Source organism: Garra rufa, chromosome 10 (assembly GCF_049309525.1).
Source record: "Garra rufa chromosome 10, GarRuf1.0, whole genome shotgun sequence".
NCBI classification, from domain to species: domain Eukaryota; kingdom Metazoa; phylum Chordata; class Actinopteri; order Cypriniformes; family Cyprinidae; genus Garra; species Garra rufa.
The window spans coordinates 12,576,038-12,599,133 of NC_133370.1; the positions used below are offsets into that span (position 1 = coordinate 12,576,038).

Consider the following 23,096-nt stretch of genomic DNA (forward strand, 5'->3'; position numbering starts at 1 on the left):
GCAGAACATTCCACTCAAGAATGGACCAGTGACGTTCCTGTACCTTGAGAACTGTACTTGCATCAAAGCGTGGCATGTGGTGAGCAAACACGCATGCTCCTTGGATCCATGGCGCAAACACACTGCTCCATGCAGACTTGGCCCAACCTGTGTCCGACGTGTTCCAAAACACATCCTGCTCAGTCAGATCCAGCCAATACCTTAAGAATTCACACAAACAAAAAGAAACGTTAAATGTTATCCACTATTTTGCCGATTTGAAACACAAAGTTGGATCTCAAACTTTCCATTGTGTACATTTTTTACATAACTTCTAATGCATCTTTAGCTACATAACGTATTCATTTTCACATAATTTAACTTTTATAATGTTACAAACCTGCCGGTCACCGTGAGCCCTAAACCATAACTACAGTGACTGTGTTGGGTCATTTTTGGAGAGCCAGTTGTGCCGCTGGTGAAGAAGATAGTCATGGGCTCATCACTCCTCCTGTCCACACAAATATGATCGTCTGACACTTTTCTACAATGCAAATACAACATCTGACCGTAATATACTCACCAATATTTTATGTATTTTCAAGGAATGCACATTTCTTCAGTAAATTACAGTGCCCTCTGTACATGCACATCTCTTGCTCTCCACTCACCCCATGAGTTCGGTCAGGTTGCCCCAGCCATGCATGGCCCTGTGGGACAGCAGAAGCTTGATGGAGATGGAAGGGCAATCTGAGGCTACTGTGTCCAACAGTGGAGCCAAAGTTTCATCAGTGATCGCACACTTGGCCCCAGAAGTTTGCAGCCGGTGACGGACATCTCGAGCAGTGAGCTGAGACGTGCCAGGGATGAGAACCATACCTGTGCAAGGAAACAGGGCGTTAAAAAACCTCACTGTGTTTTTTTATTTATTTGTTATTTAGACAAAACAGTATGGAATTTAAATATCTGCCAAATATCTATTAGTTATAAGTCATAACATAAAAATAACTCTCATATTATCTGGTAGAGAATTATACACATTCAGCTTTAAGCTTGTCTAAACTAGCATTGTTCCCCCAGCAGTGTGAATCATTAAAACTAAGTTTAACCGCTAACAATAAACCAATGGAAAAAGAAACAGAACAAGGGTGAATAATTGCTCAAAATCTCCTAGCATACGCCTAACAAGTCAGTTTGAACAAGACTGTGAGACTGTACCTGTTCGGAGACAAGCCACATTAACCAGCCACCACTCAGGCACTCTGGGTAAGACGAGGAACACTCGATCCCCTCTTTCCAAACTGCACACCTGATGCAAAACATTAGCAAGTCTTCTGGAATGAATGCCCAACTCCTCAAAACTCCTTCTGACCTCTTTCTCACTGTCATTCAACCACCACAAAGCTGGAAGAGAAGACCTCTGTCCATTCTATAAAATACAAAAACAATACATCAAACAATTTCACTGGCATTGTGAAATAACTGTATGGCATTCAAATGAATTAAGCAGATTGGGATATCACCAGTCTCCACAAACATTATTACATTACACAAAACCAGTCATAAGGGTCAATTTTTTGAAATTGAGATTTATACATCATCTGAAAGCTGAACAAATATGATGCATGGTTTGTTAGGGTAGGACAATATATGGCTGAGATAAAACTATTTAAAGATCTGGAATCTGAGGGTGCAAAAAAATACTAGGAAAATCCCCTTTGAAGTTGTTCAAATTAAGTTCTTAGCAATGCATATTACTAATCAACAATTAAGTTTTGATATATGTACGGTTGGAAATGTACAAAATATCTACATCTATATATATACATCTTTAATTAATATCCTAAGGATTTTTGGCATAAAAGAAAAATTGGTAACACTTTACAATAAGGTTCATTAATTAAACATTAGTTAATGTATTAACTAACATGAACTAACCATGAGCAATACATTTGTTACTGTATTTACTAATCTTTATTTAACATTAGTTAACGGAAATACAGTTGTTCATTGTTTGTTCATGTTAGTTCACACTGCATTAACTATTGTTAACAAAATTTTAATAATGTATTAGTAAATGTTGAAATTAACATTAACACAGATTAATAAATGCTGTATAAGTGCAGTTCATTATTAGTTCATGTTAACTAATGTGGTTAACTAATGTTAACTAATGAACCTTATTGTAAAGTGTTACCGAAAAATGTATAATTATGACCCATAAAATGTATTTTTGGCTATTCCTACAAAAATATAGCCTGGAAAAATCCAGACCCTAATCTGTTAAGATTAATTCAATTCAATTCAATTCAATTCAAATTGTGCTCTCGCGAGACCTCTGGATTTCCAGGGTAACAAAAATACCCATGCTACTTAAGACTGGTAAAAACAGGTGTGGAACAACATAAAATATTGTAAATGAATACAGATTTTTTTTGAGTTAACTTATAAAAGCCAGTTTCTTATTGACATTATACTCTAAAAAGTAAAAAAAGAAAGGCATCTAATAATTATTAGTAGCGGATCTGTCAAGTTTTGTGCATAAGAGGGCGAGTAAATTATCTGTAATATTTTGTTCTGGAAGTGAACTAATCCTTTGAGTCCCAAAATATGAGATTGAAGCAAAAAAGCCGTTTCGAAAAGTACAACAGAAACTACCGCCTAACTCCACCCCCAAACCCTGACAGACAGCTTTGTCAACCAATTGTGACCTTCCTCTACGCCCCTACCAACGGCTCTGGAAACGCCCTAACCTTTAGCCACGCCCACGGCTCCAGTTTGCAGCTATCCTTACTTGGAGAAATTTGGTAAAAAAAAAATAGCCCCAAAATTTTCTGATTGGCCAAAACAGCATCTTTTCCCTGTATTTTTATGTCTTGAAATGTTTTTACTCTTGAATGTACAGCATCAGCTGATTTGGTCAGTGTTTGTATTTTGCAATTATTATTACAAAGTATGATCCAGTCAAAGTATTAACCCCCTGGGTTGGACATGCGTATTATCAAGTTTAAAGTAAAATTGATTGGACCAACATATTAGAACATCAGAAGTAGAACATTTCATTACCTTTTCTTTTGTTTCCCATTGCTCCAGCACGTCATTGGCGAAATTAAACCGCTGAGGAACTCGTATGTTGTAATCCCGTTTTATGCTCTCATAATCGTTTTTTGGAGCAGATGTTTTGTGTCTGCACATTTGCAGCCACTTACTTCGCTCATACACTCCATTTTTGCAGGCGTTTTTCAGAGAGTGGTTAAAAAGATGTTTGCGAAGCACATATACATCTTTATGTCTGACCCCGACGTTGTAAAACTTGAGCTTTGAGGTTGTTTCTTTCACTCGACATTAGTCAGTGACATCTGAAATTTTCACACGGATCAGTATATCATCTCATTTTCGGAGTCTGGCGCTTAAATCGTTGTTTTCCCCGTTCCTTGCAATAAACTAAAACTTCTAAGAATGAAACTACATCAAGGAAAACGCAAGCACCGCAGAATCTACAAAACAAACACTAAATCATCATCTCGGCTATGCAGGAATGACCGCCTACAAAACTAAAGTCCCGTGTCTAAACATATTCAACACCTTCAGTTAAGAAATTAACCGGATAAGCGACTTTACTCGAAGTTGAAAAGCATGTAAAACTTAAATGCCATTTATTTAAATAACATGACAAATGTGACCCTGTGACCCACAAAACCAGTCATAAGGGTCCATTTTTTGGGAACTGAGATTTATACATCATCTGGAAGCTGAATAAATTAGCTTTCCATTGATACTAGAAGACAATCTTTGGCTAAAATATTTGAACTATTTTGGTTCAAAAAAAGCAAAAGAGAAAATCACCTGTAAAGTTGTCCAAATTAATTTCTATCAATGCATATTACTAATCAGAATTAAGTTATGATACATTTTACGGTAGTAAATTTACAAAATATCTTCATGGAACATGATCTTTACTTAATATTCTAATGATTTGTCATAAAAGAATCATTCATTTTGACTCATACAGTGCATTTTTGGTTATTTCTACAAATATATCCATGCTACTTATGACTGGTTTTGTGGTCCAAGGTCACAAATACATTTCTATGCACCAACAAAATATTCAGAGCCATTACTTGGTTTAAAAATGTTTAATAAAACCAAACAATAAAAAAAACAGACATAGATATAGCATATTGATAGCACCTAAAACATGAAACATTTAAAAACGACAAATGGTCACAGACTTTTCTAAAACCAAATTAAAAGATAAAGATATATATATAAAAAAAAAAGCTGGAAATTCTGACAAAGAGTGCTCAGTGTCTGAGACGAGTGCGTCGTGTGCGGGCAATGGGTGTTGTCACTTTAGGAGTCTCACTCTCAGCCATAACAGCATCTGAAAATCAGAATGAAGCATGTTAAATGAGTACTCTACTGGACATTTAACAGAATAAAGAAACTAAAATGATAGTCATGTGAAAGTGACTGACCCTCTTCCTCTTCTTCGTCACTGGTGAAAGTGATTTTAGGTTTGGGACGAGCGCGAGTCTTTCTTGGGGTTACGAGGTCGCTGTCATCTAACTTCGGTTTACCTCGTCCTAAAGGATACAGAGATGTACAATGAGATTAATTTAAATCTAACAGAATTCTTTGTGAAATCTGATTTGCTTGATCTCCTCACCTCGTGTGGTTCTGCGCACACCCTTCTGTGGCTGTGGTGTTTGTAGCTTTTGACTTTGTGTGTCTATCTGCTCTTCTCTCTCATCACCCTCCACGTTCTCCAGCCCTTTAGTGTGAACAGCTGTCAAACGCTTCTCATAGTCTTCAACTTGCGCCTAAACAAACAGATACTTTCAAAACACTGGAATAAACAGTAATGATCAGTGCACACTTACACTTGAAGTCAAAAGTTTACATACACTTTGCAGAATCGGTAAATGTTAACTATTTTACCAAAATAAGATATTTCACATAAAAGACATTTACATGTAGTCCACAAGAGAAAATGGTTGCATTTATAAAAATGACCTCATTCAAAAGGTTACATGCACTACAAAGTTGTTAGCCAAATGATTCACAGCTGTTTTGTTTGTTTGGTGGTAGTTGTTCATTAGTCCCTCGTTTACCCTGAACAGTTAAACTTTCCAGCTGTTCTTTAATAAAAAAAACCTTCAGGTCCCACAAATTCTTTGGTTTTTCAGCATTTGTGTATTTAAACCCTTTCCAACAATGATTGTATGATTTTGAGATCCATCTTTTCACACCGAGGACAACTCATATGCAACCTTTACAGAAGGTTCAAACACTCACTGATGCCTTAGAAGGAAAAACAATGCATTAAGAGCTGGGGGTGAAAACTTTTGAGGACAGGCGTGTACATTTTTCTTATTTTGCCTAAATATTTTTTTCATTGAGTACTGGCTCTCAGAGGCTACAGAATATACACATTTCCTAGAAGACAAAATAAGTTAAATCTACTCTGATCTTAAAATTCTTAATGCATCATGTTTCCTTCTGGAGCATCAGTGAGCGTTTGAACCTTCTGTAATAGTTGCATGAGTCTCTCAGTTGTCCTCAGTGTAAAAAGATGGATCACAAAAATCATACAGTCATTGTTGGAAAGGGTTTAAATACACAAAAATGTTGAAAAACCAAAGAATTTGTGGGAACTGCAAGACTTCTCTGAAGTACAGCAGGCAATTTAATTGTTCAGGACAAACAAGAGACTCATGAACAACTATCACTAAACAATTAAGACAGCTGTGGATCATTCCGGTAACAACGCAGTATTAAAAATCAAGTGTATATTTAACCCTGGACCACAAAACCAGTCATAAGGTTAAATTTTACAAAACTGAGATGTATACATATGAAAGCTCAATAAATAAGCTTTCTATTGATATCTGGTTTGTTAGGATAAGACAATATTTGGCCGAGATACATCTATTTGAAAATCTGGAATCTGAGGGTGCAAAAAAAATCTAAATACTGAGAAAATCACCTTTAAAGTTGTCCAAATTAAGTTCTTAATGCATATTACTAATCAAAAATTAAATTTTGATATTTTTATAGTAGGAATTTTACAAAAAAAAAATCTTCATGGAACATGATCTTTACTTAATTTCCTAATGATTTTTGGCATAAAAGAAAAATCTATAATTTTGACTCATACAATGTATTTTTGGCTATTGCTACAAATATACCCCAGCGACTTAAGACTGGTTTTGTGCTCCAGGGTCACATATAAACTTTTAACAGGTTCATTTTTAGAAATTCAACTATTATTTTCTTATGTGGACTATATGTAAACATCTTTAATGTAAAATAACTCATTCAGGTAAGTACTTAAAAAAAAAAAAAAAAAAAAAAAAAAAAAAGCCCACAACAACAACATCATGCCTTTTGTATGATCCCTTATATTTTAGTAAAATAATTAACATTTTGCAGATTCTGCAAGGCACAAGTAAACTTTAGACTTCAACTGCATGTCACACACGCAAATACAGTACCTTAAACTGTGGTTTGGCTCTTCGACGGAGTTTAGTCGCAATGGACAAGAGGGGCTGATAGACTCCAGGCTCAGTGAGTTTATCACTGTAACAGTCCCAGCACTCTTGCAGCTTTTTAAAACCTCGCTCACACACAGACAACAGGGACAGAGACACGGCCAGATCTGCCCACTGACGCTCGGTCCTGCAAACAGAATACAGGACGAGATCACGTAAGAGAAGTAGACCTGATCATGTTAAAACAAAAGTTGCTCTAGCAATGTTGCTCTCATTGCCTATTTTTAAACCTGATTTTGGGGAATTGCATCAGCCCAAGTTATCTCTGGACAGGTTTGAAGTAGAAAAGCTTCCAAAACCAGATTAAACTTTAGTGATGAACAGTGAGGAAAAACTAATTTCACATCGTGTCTGATACCCACTTTGCGGTTCTGAAACGCTGGCAGAGCTTCTCCACTAAACTCTCTGTCTGTCTCTCTTTAGTGATGTAGGAGAAGAGTTGTCTGAAAGACAAAGTTAAATAGAAGTGATTTATGGCTTGTCATGCAGAATAAGTTAAAGTGCAACAGCAGCATAAATCATATCTCACTTCATGATGGTGTTGAAGTCCTCCTCCTTCATTCCACGTTCAGGATCAGATAATCGGCTGATGATGTCTGGCAGCAGGTTGTAAATGGCGTTGTCCTGAAGAAATAGGGAGGGTGTTATAATCGGGAAATCTCATTTTGGGAGGCATGAGGGAGATGATACAAAGACAGTACCTACCTTTGCAGAGAGCTCGTTGAAGAAGTTTAGAGCAAGGCTGGCGATGTGTGGCTCAGGGTCTAGCAGGAGCACTGCGACCTCACTGACCTGACCTTTGACCTTCATCACATCCTTCAGCACAAGCTGGGTCAAAACCGTGATGGCAGTGAGACGCACAGATGAACTGTCATCACTCAACCTTAAGACAAATCAGTTACAGTACTGATCATCAGAATACACCACACGTACAAGACATTTCAAACCCTATTCCAACTAAATTAAAATGAATCAAACTTTAAAATGACTGCAATGCAATAGATTTAGCAGGAACTATAATGTATGAACAACTGATTATGCAAAAACATCCCTAAACCAGTGGTTTGGAGCTACCTGGCATAAAGGTTGGGCGTCCAGGGTTCCAGCATATTGGGAAAACGGACAGTTAGGTCACCAAGAGCAACAATTGTGTTGGCTCTGACAACAGGAAGTGTGGATTTTTCCAGCACAGTGAACAGCAGCCGGACGTTGTCTTTACAAACAGAAGGACTGAGAAAAATACATAAGATGTTAATATTGCATGGTCAAAGAAACATGATATAATGTAATTAATTTTGTTCTTTTAAATATATTAATCGATTAAATCACATCCAAAACGTTTGTTTACATAATGTAGAAATACTTGCATGGGTGCATGTATTTTTTCATATTATATATGAATAAATAACCATATATTTCTTAAATATACAGTTGAAGTCAAAAGTTTACACACACCTTGCTGAATCTGCAAAATGTTAATTTCACCAAAATAAGAGGGATCATACAAAGAGTGTTTTTTTATTAGTACTGACCGAATATTTCACATAAAATGGTTGAATTGATAAATGACCCCATTTAAAAGTTCATACACTTGATTCTTAATATGGTGATGTTACCTGAATGATCCACAGCTGTTTTTGTTTTTTTTTGGTTTAGTAATAGTTTGTACCTTGTTTGTCCTGAACAGTTAAACTGCCTACTGTTCTTCAGGAAAGTCCTTTAGGTCTCACAGATCCTTTGGTTTTTCAGCATGTGTATTTGAACCCTTTCTAAAAATGACTATAATTTTGAGATTCAATTTTGAGGACAACTGAGGGACTCAACTATTATGCAACTATTACAGAAGGTTCAAATGCTAACTGATGCTTCAGAAGGGGAGCAGAGAGCATGTCAGGCTAGGCGCGCAGTGGTTATAATGATTTATTTAAATCAGTAGACTATAACGAAAACAATACCTTAAAATGACAGCAGAGGTTTACTATCAGACACTTCTTAAACTGGTGAACCCCTGTAAACTTCAGTCCAAGCATGCGTTCAAATAGTAAGTTCAGAACGGCTCTAATACACAGAAAACCTGACCGATTTCGTCAGAGATTGCGGAGAGTCGCATCCAGATGTCAGTTAGCATTATTCTTTTCTGTGTGGATTTGGCTGAAAATCATGAGTGATAAAATGATTTTGAGATCTCTAATCAGTAAAATAGCCAAAGTTATCACTCGGTTACGTCATTAACAACAGCCCTACATTGTTGAACTAATGTGGTTCAAACGACAGAGATGCGACCATGTTCGGGAAACACTCGTGAGCTAGTTCGTTTCCACAACAATGTATCGTACTATGGAGGTTAACCAGCGATTTATGTCTTTCTACGGGAAACGCAGAAACGGGAAACTCCTGGATGTTAATTTAATTCTGTTTGACTGTTGTATTTGCACTTTTTTATAAACTGCTATTTGTTGCTAATAAAAGTTGTTAATATTGTTTTGCATGTTATTTTGTAATTGTTTCAGTAGTGTTTGGTATTCAGTTTCTGAACGGTTTAGGCACAAGCCAACAGTTTGGTGACGCTGTCTGAGCCTTACGTCATAATTGTTTTATTATTCACGGTAATACTGTGTACCGGGGTAAAATAGGGAGGAGGTTTGACGGTATCAAAATTTGGATACTGCCCAAGCCTACTGGAGCAGTTTGTTTGTGGTGAGAACACGAACCAAACAGACCCAACTGCAAAAAGTACTGTGCCTTTTTGGACTAATCCAGCTGCCATAGTCCGCTGCGCTGTTCATTATGGGATGACGACAAGTATTTGTTGACAGTTAGTGCTTTAGCAACATAGCCCATGACAGCTGGCGGACAAACTTGGAGTTGTGAGGAGGCTTGGAGCCTCATAATTTGGTGTGATGATCATATAGGTCCCAACTTTCGAAAACTCACAAAACATCACAATCTTTCTCATTGTTTAAGGGGCCGTTCACATGTCGTGCCTAAAAATGCGTGGAAAACGCTAGGCGCGCCGCTTTCTCTTTCTTTCCAAACTGCTCTGTAGCTTGCACTCCAGTAGCATCTGCCGTTGCTAAGCAACCATTACCTGCGCTCTCCATAAACACACGAAAGTTTCAGTAAAGGATAAATGGATTTTCAGCTTTAAAAATCGCTTGCAGTAGCTCTGCTATTATCTTTATTCAAAAATGCTTATTCCTGTATAGCTATGATAAGCTGTTTCTCCAACTTGTCAGTGCTTTCAATGTTAAGAGAAAGAATGAAACTGTTTGGTTGGTTCATGTCACATGACCTGCGGTGCGCTTGCAGCATTCTGAAAAGTTGAGATGTTTTTATCTCGATGCGGCGCGTTTGCGAATGGAAAAAACGTACGCGTTGCACCGCCTGCGCGTCGCGACCATGTCGCTTCCATTCTGAGCGCGCATACCACGCGTCTACATTTGAAATAACGAGCTTGAGCGCGCAAAAGATGCAGACATACAATGTATCATTTGTTGCTCTTGGTCCAGACCAAATGAACCGAACCACAGATGTGAAAGCACCCTCAATGCATTGTTATACCTGATCATCATGTACTGAGACAGAGCCAGACAGGCAGCAGTGGTGAGCTGAGGGTGGGAATATTTTCCTGGAGAACTGCAAACTTTCACCAGCAGAGGCAAAAATGCACTTAACATGTTTCCTTCTGCAAAGATAGACCACAGTGCAACAGGGATCAGTGCTTTGTAAATCAGGGGAGAACTTTTTAATAAACAAATGTTTATGAAGACTTAGCTCACTTTATTCCAAGCTAAAACGTATCAAAATAAAGCAACCAGTTTCTCTAGATGGGCTCACCAGCTAATAACTCAGTCTCACAGATCTTGCGGATGAACTCCGCCTCAGTGTCCTCAGCTGAGGCACCCACCAGCCCGAGCTCCTCCTCCACACAGCTGTCATTAGCCTCCTAGCAAATGACAAATAAATCAGTCAGCAGCGAGCATTGGGCAGCACTTTAATATGATTGTACAGAAAACAGATAACAACCAATCAGTGCACAGTCTTCATTAACCTTTTTGTTGGCAGGTGCCTTCTCTTTCTCCTCCTTCTCTTCCTTTTCTCCTCTCCTTCTCCGTAGCTCAGCGCTTACACTTCTTTCAAGGTGAGACACCTGCCAGAAGGCCACAGCTCCGCACAGTGACAGCACCTGGGCCAAGCTCACACAATTCACTAGATAAAGCAGAGATACACAAAAGTTCAGGGTCTCTTATGCTCACCAAAGCTGCATTTATTTAATTAAAAACAGTCAAGCTACAGTCAAACATTACAATTTAAACTGTTTTCTATTTCAACATTTTAGCATAATTTTCTGTACAGCAGTGCATATCAATTATGTTATATACAAAAAGTTACATCTCTTGTGCCGACATTACCTTGCTCCTCAGAGCCCTGAGACCCGGCTTCCTGCTTTTGTGTTTGGTTGGGCTCTCCACCCTCTGTGATTTGTTCCAATAGGAGATGAGCAGACCGTTGGAGGAGGCAGGAACACAGCTGGTCAGGGGACTCTGCCAGAAAGTAGATGAGACGGACAGCCTGTTCCATAAAGGTCTGCCAATGGGGGTCGGACTGGACTACTCCTGTTCAAATAAAGGTACAGTTAACGTTGTTACCAAACAACTGAAATGTATAAAAGAAACCAGACCATTTAACATTTGCATTATAAACACTCCTACATGACTATGCAATGGTTGAGGTCAGGCTGGTGCAAGTGTTATTGAGGCTTAAGACTAAGAGACAAGAACATCTTGGAATACAAGAGGATGAGTCAATTACCAGGAATTTTTTTTTTTTCTGAAAGTGAACTGATCCTTTAAGAGACATGTGGTCACTTTGCATTTGTAGCATAAAAGCCAACACATCCTAATCAACCCACCTATCCACTATCTACTGTGTTGGGGGAAAGTATGGCGAATCCTTAAACTTTTTGGTATAAAATTTTAAGAAACCAACCAAAACTTGTGATCTGATTACCCAAGACAAAGTCTAAAAAGAGTTTAACGAACATACCATCAGCGATGGCTTGGGACAGACAGCTGAAGAGATGGTGGTCCATAGGAAGCCTAAAGGGAACACCCTTGGATTGCTGAGACACACAAGAGCATAAAAAAAAAATTCTAAAAGAAGAATTTCTAAAAGATCATGTGACAGTGATGACTGGAGTAATGGCTTTCAAAAACTCAGTTTCACATAACAGGAATAAATTACATTTTCATATATATATAAAAAGTTAACAATAATAGTATTTCACAATCTTGCTGTTTTTATTGTATTTTGACAGGCCCCATTCTTACTGGCCCCAAACCTTTGAATGGTTGTATATTCATAAAGTGTAAATACATACCCTCACATGGTCTGTTATGTTAACGATGGTGATGAGTGCGTCCCGAGCCAGCAGATAATCTTCTGCAACCTTCTCACCCAGAGCGACAGAACAGAGTGTGTCCAAATTACTGAGCACAACCTCTCTCTCAGCACTAAACACAAAAGTTACAGATTGAAATTATGCACACCATGCTTTGATAAAGAACAGCATGATAAAGACAAGAACACCCTCAGGTTATAAAAGAGCTAGCTCATAACTTATTGGACATTACAGAGAACTGAATTTCAACTTGTGTCCCCAAACACACACAATATGACTATTCTTCCCAAATCTCTCCTGCATTTCTTTGAGGAAGAGCTTAATAGGAAGAACTTGTTTAATGTAGGCAGGCCCTTACAGCAAAGCAGCAAATCTCCCCTGCTCAGCCAAGATTACCGGCCAATAGGAGCACAGAAGAGTTCAGACTCTTGCCCAACGAACTCGCATTCGCCTTGGTCTCATCATTGGGCAATATTTTTATTAAGCTGTGACATTGAATCAGTGTCTCACCGTGCTGCCATGCCCAGCAACAGTACTGCAGCTCTCCTGTGAAGTGCTTTAGTTTCTCGTTTACCAGAGAACCTCTCCCACAAAACCTGCACCACTGAGGTCTGCAGGGCACTCTCACTGCTGAAAAACTCCTGGACCTGCACCAAGAGGAATAACAATGTCAAAAGAAGAATATTGCAGGAATGGCTGCTTACACGCAGTGCAAAAGACACTCACAATCTCCTCCAGACACTGGATGGTCCCCAATGAAGCATCGATCATCAGATCTGACAGATTATCCACTAGAGTCTGAGCCTTCGCCCTAATGGACAGACACAAAAGGCCAGTTGAACTACAGTACAAATTAGAGCTACATCAAATTGTGTTCCTTTAGCCTTAAAGTTAACTTTCAAAATTAACATTTCCTGACAATGTACTCAGTGCCAAGCACGTCATCCAAGATGTTAATGTCTTTCAGTCAAAAAGAAATTATGTTTGAGTAGGGCTGGGCGATAAATCGAAAGCGATTCTAAGGCGCGTTTAGTGAATGAAGCCGGTACTTTGATTAGTAGTAAATCCCCATCACGTGCGTTCAGCTGGAGTGTTCAGAGGCGTAAATCACTGACAAGCTACGCCTAATCGCGCTCAAAATCGAATCGAATCGAATGCGATTTTTAGCGCGATTTGGTGTAGCTTGTCAGTGATTTACGCCTCTGAACACTCCAGCTGAACGCACGTGATGGAGATTTACTACTAATCAAAGTACCGGCTTCATTCACTAAACGCGCCTTAGAATCGCTTTCGATTTATCGCCCAGCCCTGTGTTTGAGGAAGATGTGCATCCCAGAGCTAGTGCAAGATGACCGTTTGTTTAAAATGACTCATCGTTTCACTAGATAAGACCCTTATTCCTCGGCTGGAGTCCTTTGAACCAGCATTGAAACTGCAATTGAAGTCCACTATATGGAGAAAAATCCTGGAATGTTTTCCTCATGTTTTTCTCTTTGCGACTGAAGACATGGGGGTGACTAAATCAGGAAATTTTAATTCTGGAAGTGAACTTCTCCTTTAAATGTTTGCAGACCTGGTGTTGTCACCATGGGGGTTGAGGTACAGGCGTCTGTAGGCCTGGATGACAGCATCTTTGATTGTGACATCAGTGGACCAGACCAGAGGCAGCATCTTTCTGACCCCACACACGGAGTTGGCCACACTGAACTCAAATGCTGTGACACAGAACTGCACCGCCTCCTGCACAACTGAGAGAGGGAGACCAATCAGAGGAAACTACGCTTATATTTAAAAGATCTTTCGTTATTTTATTTAATACCAATTTTAATATAAACCAGACAGTCATCCTAATTCATGGTAATTACCTGTAGTGGTTTTCCAGTACAGCATGTTGTTAATGACAGCGATGGCTCTTTCCACTTGTAGAGCGAAACTCTCTGTGTCTTTTAAGTACTGAACCAACATCTCCTGCTTCTTTAGTTCACTCTCTCTACCTTCATTCCCTCCACCCTCTTTCTGTGGGGTGGGTGGAGCATCGCTCGGCAGAGCCTCAGGTGTCTCCTGCTCTGGACCTAAGAGGAGACAGATGCACAAACACAACTCATGTTTTTGTTTGGACTAAGAACCCTGTCTTCTAATCTATGTAGGTGAGACCATGAAGTTCCTTGGTGCTTATTCAAGTTACACATACCCTTGAAAAGCAATGCAAGTGTGTTGATGAGGGTTTCTGCATTCAGGTTAGCCAGATCAGAGAAGAACGATGACTCTGGGAACAAGGAGTGAGCCCGCATGCACAGACCAACTGCCTTCCTGCACACAATTAAACAACACATTGCATGTGTGTGTAGAAGTTAAAGGTAGAAGTATGAAAATGTGTTAATTCACATGTACCTGTATTTGCTTTCCCGGAGAAGCTGTGCGATTTGTAATGCAGTGTCTCTGTCACTTCTCTCTTCCTCTCCCTCTTCCTCTTCTTCATCCTCCTCTTCATCAGTGTCAGGCTCCAGTTGTGCTTTCACGGTCATCTCCACCTCAGGCTTCATCGCATCCCAAAGATCAGCTGCTGTGATGACTGCAACTACAAGCACAAAGCAAAAGTCAGCTGGAAATAATTTCCACAGTGCCGAAAGGAGCAATTCAATAAGGAAACAAACATACTGGGCACATGCTCTTTCTCCGCATCTCTCATCTCTTTTAATTTGGCCATCTCTTTTTCCAGAGGCTTTTTCAGGTCCACACTGCTCAACTTGGAGAAAACAAAAAGTATGTATATTTAATATGTAAATAGTCCAATAGTCTTTTATTTGATTATAATCAAAGTTTGAATGCTAGTGCATCTACCAGATGTTATGAGCTTATTTGTACCTTGCAACTGTAAGGGTTATGAGCAATGAAGGCAGCCAGTAGCTGGATAGCACTCTTGCACACATGGACAGATTTATCACCAAGACGCCCAACGGTCAGCTCCATAACTTCAGTGTACCTGCACAGCGGCAAGGCCTGGAACAGGGGACGGGGATTATGTTTTACAGCATTGAAGAATAAAACCCTTCATATTTTGTTGAAGAGAAAAGGGAAAAAACAACCCACACACCTTGCTGTTGACAATACGTGCATAGACCTGTAACACACGTGCTCTGACATGTGAGTGGGCATCATGGATGTGCTCTTGCAGTGTGTCCAGGAAACGATCTCGGCTTGCACGAGCAGAATCATCCAGTTTATCGCCAGACAGGACCCGGACAAGAACCTCACCGAGAACTTCACAAACAGCCACCCGTAGGCTCGGACTCTGTCCAAACACAAAGGAACATGTTAATACAGCGTACTCACATACAAAAGACAGAAGAGTCAAGCTATGAAACTGAAAGCTCTGATTTAAATGATTACCCTCAGATTACCAAAGAGAGAGCTCAACGCCCAAAGAATTACTGCAGAGAACTGGGACTCAACCTGTGATCTCTCACTCACACACACACAAAATGTAAGCCCCATCCCTTTTCTTCCCCAATTCCTCAAAGGACAGAAAGTTCAGAGGAAGGGGCTTGTTAAATATAGGCAAGCCCTTACAGCAAGACAGCAAATCTTCACTGCCCAGCCAAGATTACCAGCCGATAGGAAGACAGGAGAGCTCAGACTCTAATTCAGTGGGCTCATATTCGCCTTGGTCTCATCACTGGGCAAGAATCCAACAACAGAAGTGATGAAATGAAGAACATGTGTGACTGTACCTCTCCTTCCAGGTGTGTAAGGAGAACACTGATGTTGGGTATCATGGTTTCGGGTACCAGAGTACTGAGTTCAGACAAAAAGCTGGAGAAAGCCTTCACACCCGAACCTTCTCTGGCTAGTTCCTCACTTGACTTCTGACCAATCTCTCTGAAACACATACAGGGAGATTTGACTGAGATGAAAATGATCAATAATGGGTAAGAAACTAAACTAAACTCAAGTCACAATCTTTTATAATTTTCTGATTTAATGCTCAAAAATATTTACTATTATTATTGAAAACAGCTGAGTAGAATTTCTTCAAGTTTCTTTGATCCTAAATTAAAAAAAATTAAATATAAATTTTTACTAATTAAAATAACTGTTATATATATATATATATATATAAGTTATTTTAAATAGTACAAATATTTCACATTATTACTAATTTCGCTGCATTTTGAATGTTTTGAATCAAATAAAAGCAGACTTGGTGAGCAGAAGAGAACTCATTGAAACATTGAAAATCTTACCATTCAAAAACATTTGACTGGTAGTGTACATTATAAAGCATACTGATTTTTTTTTAAATGATTTTGATAGATGCAAACCAAAAGTAATAATAAACTTCAAATTATACACTTTACAGTAAATAAAAGTTCTATGTATTATTTGAGACCACAGATATTGGACATTGCATGATATGCAGTCAAACCAAGTTATCACAAGTACAAGACGATTAGGGTTATGAAATGTCACCTCATGATCTCTCCGACAATGGCCTTAACTCCATACTCTGTGCTCCAGGCAGCCACAGCTTGAGCACATACTGACGCCAGCTGCTCAAAGTGCTGCAAGAGCTGAATCACCTTCACACATGCTCCTGCAAAAGCAATAGAAAATATTTAGGACAACGCAGCTTAACATCTACACCACTGCAAACCCACAGGTATGTGATGTGTACATATTAACCTACCCAACATGTGATTGTATTTCTTCACCATGATTCCTAGCACATGAATAATGGCGTCTCTGGTGGACTTGCTCTTCACGTGGCTTATGGTGGGGTTTTCCAGGAGTTTATAGCAACAGCATGTCACACAACTATATAAATTGACAAATGTTGGACAAAGAGTTAAAACAGAAAGATAAAACAGAAACTGTGAAAGTGTAAGAGAAAAAACAAGTTCATACCTGACAAACTCCTCCTCCACTAGGGACAGACTCCACAGTGTGCGAATGTCCAGCTGCAGCAATTGAGTTAAACACTGAAGAACTGTCTCTCTCTCACTATCCCACTGCAGCAGACCTTTTCCGGCAACTTTATCCTTCTTGCGACCCTGAGAGAAACACACAGATAATTCATATGTTGCGGACACAAAATCAACAAGCTTAGAAGCAACAGTTGTTGCCCTCAGATTACCAAAGAAAATATTCACAGCTGGTGAGCCTATTAGGAGATGTGATTCTTTGCTGACTGACACATTTACACACAGACAGGACATACTCAAACACACACATACAAACACACTGTAAGCTGCCAATTCATCCACAAATGTCCATTTCTAAAGGAGAACTGTTTTATGTTTGACAGCCAGCATCAATATAGGTGGGCCCTTACAGCAGCGCAGCCAAACTCCACTGCTCTGCCAAGATTACCCACCAGTCAGAGAGCAAGAGAACACAAAATCCCAACCAATCAGCTCGTATTTGCCAGGTTCTCATCATGGGGCATAGTATAAACAATGTATGAATGATAAAAATGTGATAACATTCAGAAGTACCTTGCTGGGTGCCGTGACGATAGTCTCTCTGTAGGAGTCGCTCTCAAGTGTTTCTGTGAGTTTGCAAAGGAGAAAAACGCTCATCTTCACTGCGTTGAGCTGCTGTTTGCGATCCACAGCTGACAGAGAGCCTGACAGGAGAAGGGTTGGCAGAGAAACCGACAGGCCTCTGACCACTGAGAACAGAGAGTGTTGTGACACATTGTGGGAAATGTAGTTTTGATTAATTCCACAACTAGAAGTAATATGACCAGGTGATATGCAAGTAGGGCTAGGAGATACCAACCTTGTACCAGTATCTCCAGCGTGTCTTCTTTCACTGCCACATCTACTGTGCGACAATGTCTAAATGCAATCAGAAAATTGTGCTTAGGTGAAGTCATGGTAACACATGGTGTTCATGTTCAATACAATATTTAAAACACTGCTACTTCTTGCCATTTACCCCCATAAAAGTTATACTTTTCCACTACCAGTCAAAAGTTTTTGAACAGTAAGATTTTTAATGTTTTTTTTTATCTTCTGCTCAACAAGCCTGCATTTATTTTATCCAAAGTACAGCAAAAACAATACTTTTTTCTTTTCTTCATATTTTTACCATTTAAAGGGGTGCTATTATGCTTTTTCACTTTTTGAACTTTAGCCATTGTGTGGTGTGTACGTTTGGGCATAAACATCTACACAACGCGGTATCCCGCCTACAGAAATTCAATTCGCTAGCAGGTTGGGGATTCGCCTAACTTTAGCATGTATTATAGACAGCCGCTTCTGGGATGCTTCAGCGAGCCGCAGGTCATCTCAGCTTTAACTAAAGAGTCCGCGAACTGCTCCGGAATCCATGCTGGAGCAGCGCCATTGATGTGCGTTATAGAGGTTTCAAACACAGAGAGTCGTGGCTGATGTAAACACGAACATGATCATCCGTGCACACGTTGAAGCCGCGTTGTGGACGTGCAGTGTGTGGTAAGACATTTATTCATCATACTGTGTATGATTAATAAATATATAATGTTTCGGGCATGTAAATAAATACATTAGCACAATAATGATAATATCATGTATCGGCGATCTCGCATGCTGACGATAGGACCAACAATACTGTAGCGTTTTATTAAAGGCTGTATCAGCGATTTCAAGCTTGAAACAAAGTGTCACAAGTGACATTTCTTCACGATCCGCTCGCTGCCTGCCCCATAAATTGGCTGTTAAAAAAAAAAAAAAAAAAAAAAAAAAAAAAACACACACAACACGTCTGTGTCTCTTCCAACCATTCCACAGAAAAACAGTGTTCCAACCAACCACCGTCAGGGGGTTGGTGTTGTGGACTTTCGCTCTGCCTCACATCCCTGCACCAGTACGGAAGTCCACAACACCAACCCCTTGACGGTGATTGGTTGGAACACTATTTGTTTTTCTGTGGAATGGTTGGTAGCACTGATTGTTTTTTTTTTGGCATATTTCAGACCCTAGGCTGACCACAGAGACGCGTTTTTTTTTACAGACAATTTATGGGGCAGGCAGCGAGCGGATCGTGAAGAAAGGTCTTAATGTGACACTTTATGTTTCAGGCTTGAAATCGCTGATACAGCCTTTAACTCAACTTTCATGCATCGTAGGTGTAAATGACTTCCTTCTTTCAGACGAATGCAATCGGAGTTACATTAAAAATAATCCTAGCTCTCCCCAGCTTTAGAACTGAACGGTATAGATGAGTGTTTCTCTCCATCAGTCCGAAACAAGTCGATCCATAATAAAAAAAAGTGTCTCACATGGCTCCGGGGCGGTCGGTAAAAGCCTCCTTTAGCGAGCCGATGTGTTTTTGTAAGAAAAATATCCATATTTAAAACGCAAGAATCACTTTAATCTAGTTTGCTGCTTTGGGAAGGGGCGCAGCAGGGGGGAACACAGTCTACGCTGTTTGCCAATCGCACCGCAGTGCAATCACAATACATTTGGTTTTTCGGAAGGCGAAACCCGGAACTAATCGAGCCGTTTGTGCCAGCCTGGGGAGAAAGCTATTGTAATAATGTAAATTATGTGAAAAATAATGCGTTTTTCGAACCACCAAGCATGAGAGCATGTTCAAGTACACCTCCAAAACAAAATAAAGACTTTGTAAAAGAGCATAATAGGACCCCTTTAAAATTGTTTTCTGTTTGAATATTTTAAATGTAATTCATTTCTGTGGTTTCAAAACTGAATTTTTAACATCATTACTCCAGTCACATGATTCTTCAGAAATCATTCTAATATTCTGATTTGCTGCTCAAAAACATTTTTATTATTGTTGTTTAAAACGGCTGTATATGTATACATTTTTTTTTTCAGTTTTCTTTGAAGAACAGCATTTATCTGAAATAGTAACCTTTTGTTATTATAAATTCATAAACATTATAAATGTCTTTATTATCGCTTTTGATCAATTCAAAGCATCCTTGCTAAATAAAAGTAATAATTTCTATTATTTATTTTCACATTTAAAATATTGACAAAAGCTTTTTATTTCAGATAAATGCTGATCTTTGGATCTTTCTAAAAAGTACCGGTTTAAAAACTGATAATATATTTTAAAAAATGTTTATTAAACAGCAAATAAGCACATTAGAATGATTTCTGAAGGATCATATTACACTGAAGACTGGCATAATACTGAAAATTTAGTTTTGATCACAGGAATAAATTATATTTTAAAATATATTCAAACAGAAAGTAGATATTTTTAAATAGTAAAACTATTTCAATATTACAGTTTTTGCTGTATTTTGAATCAAATAAATGCAGGCTTGGTGGGCAGAAGATACTTGTTTAAAAAAAGACATTACAAATTTTACATTTAAAAAACTTTTGACTGGTAGTGAAGCTGCATTGTTATTCCCATATTGTTTTTTTTGTAAGGAACTGTATGGTGTTTTTGAATTTTGAATAGATAAATAAAACATTATCACAAGCTATAATAACTGTTATAATAGTCAACTTGTTTTCATTTGGTGATGATTCATTTATTTGGATTAATACTACTTTGGCTTTTAGGAAGATTATATTTGGATACCGTTTAGTTTCCCTATAGACATTTAAAATACTAATATAATAATAATAATAATAATAATAATAATAATTACACATTTGCTCTACTGCTTTGAAAATTACACACAAATGTTCCTGATGCATAACAAAATTAATGTTTATATTTTAAAATTAAATACATTTTTATAGGAATGTGTTTACACTTACTGTAAAACACTGTATGCTGTGTCAAAATGCTCCAGGATGCAGAGGGGTCCTTGACTTCTCAGTGCTGCTTTAAAACCTTCATAACAGACAGTAAAGTGTAAACAGTACGGATAAGATAAGCAAAACTGAAATACACAGTTTAAAAAGTGCTCAGGACTTACTTTTGATATGAGTGGGAAGTTGTTTAGCAGACAGCACATCTTGGACCACATACTGGTTAACAGCACCAGACTTCACGAGATCGTGCATACAAACCGGTACAATAAAATCCCACGACATCTCCGCACGCCTAAACAACAAGAAGCAATGAATACCAACAAGCTGATCTGAAAGGAAAGTCACTGCGTACAACAACAACAAAAAATACAAGCGGCAAAATGAAGCTCGGTTTGCCCTATAGAGATCTAGTCAAAGTTAACATACATAATCAGGAAACGAAGAAAAATGTTTCTGTTTATATAAGACTTACGCAAAACATGTTTGTTTTGTTTGACAGGGTAAGCTAGCATGCTACGCTAACCACATTAACTTATAAACAGGCAAAAACTAAATTTCTTCTTATGATACACACTTCCTAAGGTTTAAATAAGCAACACAATAAATTCCAACACTTACCGTGCAAATAAAACAAGTTTATTCCGAACGAATCCCAAAAAGAAGTACTAATCTGTAGAATGCGGACTGGACTGACTGAACGGTTTGAGTCGCAGCTTTGAATTTTACACAGCGCGCCAAAGGAAGTACGTCATCGCTCCGCCCCCTCACACAAACGACACACCCCACTGATCAGTAGAGGGCGCCATTCGTTGGATTGAAACTTTTAAATAAAATGTAATTTTAACGTAAAAAGAACGTGAAAATGTTACATTAAAATGTATCAGATACGGTAATGTAGTAATTTTAACGTAAAATAATGTAAAATGTTACATTACAATGTAGCAGATAATGCAATGTAGTCATGTTAAAGTAAAAAGTAAAAATGTTACATTAAAATACAACATATGTTATTTTAAAATTGAATTTTGTTAAAAAAAAACACGTGAAAAAGGATGAATTAAAATAGAATTTACTGACACTTTAAAAGAAGACATAATACATACTTCTATATAAAATTTACTTTTTTTAATTAAAACGTACTGAATTTCTCATTCTCCGCCCTAACAATCTCATTTATTTATTTGTATTTTATGGACAACGGTTGTACTGGCTAGTATGAGGTTTAGTTCATTTGTTTTACCATTTTACTTTATTTAACATTTACTTTACATTTATTTTAGTGTCGCACTGCCATTTTAAAATATTTGGATAGTTATCAATGTTTTGCCAGATTTGGGTTTTCAAGAGTTTACAGGACCATCATCGTCAGAAAATGACACCGTTACAAGCTGCGAATGGTGCAGATGAATTATTCAGTAAAGAAAGAGGTGGTCAGGAAGCTTTAAAATGCTTATAATAATCTTAATAGACAGGAAACTAAATGATTATGTAGTTTTAATTAAAACGGTGCTGTTAATTATGGTTGGAAGCCAACCTGGAATTAAACAACTCTTGAATCCGTTGAAATGGGTAAAATGCAAGTATTAATGATCCTATTAAAAACAGTCGTTTAACGAGAATCATACTAACATTACGCAATATTATTTTATTAATCAATAATAATATTATATAATTCATCAATATAAATATATCTGTGAAATATACTTTAAAGTCTACACTTTTCCGTAAATGCAGTATATGTCAATGTCAAGCAACCTTGCAGGTTTTTAAAACTTTTATTTTGACATCACAGCTTTGAATTCCCACTCTTGGCGTCATGATGACCATGAGGTTAGAATGCATGAAAAAAACACATGTGGGTTGTCTTGTCAGACCCAGAATGCCGACAGATCTGTTTTAAAATACCCACTTCAAGTCTCCTCTATTCTTTTATTCGGTGTTTTAGACGCACATGTTATAATTCACAGTAAAACTGATAGAGGCATTGACCTGGTAAGAGACTCTGGCTACCGATTTTATTTTAGATTTTCTATGTGACCTGGTTCAAAGCGTATTTCACCAATTTAGTGTTTCATGTAACCACTCAACATTATGCAAAGTATTTGAAGATATGACCCAGACACAGCAGGGCATGTCATGGTATCATACAAATCATTACAACAACAGATGTTATGACGAAAACACAATAACATTTTAATAACACGTTTATGTTTTATAGTAGGATGGAATATTTGCCGGACTCTAACGCCAGATATAAAGATGTGGATTACTGGAATGAACGGTACCGGACGGAGGAGAGCTTCGAGTGGTTCGGGGACTTCGGTAAATTTGAACATCTGCTTAAACAACACGTGGGAAGGGAAGAAAACATTTTGATGCTAGGTAAGTTAGACACTTACAATACAAAATCTGTTTTACAATTTGAAAATTGCAATATGA

General features: G+C 38.2%; 3 protein-coding genes and 3 non-coding genes across 6 annotated transcripts in view; 1 reads left to right on the top strand and 5 right to left on the bottom strand.

Annotated features, from left to right (window-relative positions):
- Positions 1-4,097, bottom strand: part of LOC141343751 (acyl-coenzyme A synthetase ACSM3, mitochondrial-like) — a 5,651-nt gene extending 1,554 nt beyond the window's left edge. The window contains exons 1-6 of the mRNA XM_073848387.1: positions 4,077-4,097; positions 3,046-3,297; positions 1,198-1,408; positions 651-858; positions 380-523; positions 44-200 (exon numbers count right to left, since the gene is read on the bottom strand). Coding sequence (XP_073704488.1) covers positions 44-200; positions 380-523; positions 651-858; positions 1,198-1,408; positions 3,046-3,297; positions 4,077-4,097 — 993 coding nt within the window. The remainder of the gene's footprint in view (positions 1-43; positions 201-379; positions 524-650; positions 859-1,197; positions 1,409-3,045; positions 3,298-4,076) is intronic.
- Positions 1-23,096, top strand: part of atp1a2a (ATPase Na+/K+ transporting subunit alpha 2a) — a 116,525-nt gene that overhangs the window by 3,191 nt on the left and 90,238 nt on the right. The window lies entirely within an intron of this gene.
- On the bottom strand, positions 4,016-21,286 carry LOC141344051 (condensin complex subunit 1-like). The gene is made up of 32 exons (XM_073848778.1): positions 21,276-21,286; positions 20,822-20,949; positions 20,661-20,736; positions 17,716-17,774; positions 17,430-17,605; positions 16,840-16,985; positions 16,622-16,749; positions 16,405-16,528; positions 15,666-15,813; positions 15,029-15,226; positions 14,800-14,934; positions 14,593-14,680; positions 14,326-14,512; positions 14,126-14,244; positions 13,800-14,006; positions 13,508-13,682; positions 12,661-12,745; positions 12,445-12,581; positions 11,914-12,046; positions 11,580-11,655; positions 10,946-11,149; positions 10,585-10,742; positions 10,371-10,479; positions 10,095-10,218; positions 7,608-7,763; positions 7,239-7,416; positions 7,063-7,157; positions 6,896-6,976; positions 6,477-6,660; positions 4,649-4,802; positions 4,458-4,565; positions 4,016-4,363 (listed from the first exon to the last, which is right to left on the bottom strand). The coding sequence occupies exons 2-32, from the start codon at positions 20,937-20,939 to the stop codon at positions 4,284-4,286; spliced, it is 4,146 nt and encodes a 1,381-aa protein (XP_073704879.1). The 5' UTR covers positions 20,940-20,949; positions 21,276-21,286; the 3' UTR covers positions 4,016-4,283.
- LOC141345054 (small nucleolar RNA U85) lies at positions 12,120-12,404 on the bottom strand. Its single transcript, XR_012356919.1, has one exon. It is a non-coding gene; the product is annotated as a small nucleolar RNA U85 (small nucleolar RNA).
- On the bottom strand, positions 15,322-15,616 carry LOC141345053 (small nucleolar RNA U85). Its single transcript, XR_012356918.1, has one exon. It is a non-coding gene; the product is annotated as a small nucleolar RNA U85 (small nucleolar RNA).
- Positions 17,055-17,378, bottom strand: LOC141345057 (small nucleolar RNA U85). The gene has a single exon (XR_012356923.1). It is a non-coding gene; the product is annotated as a small nucleolar RNA U85 (small nucleolar RNA).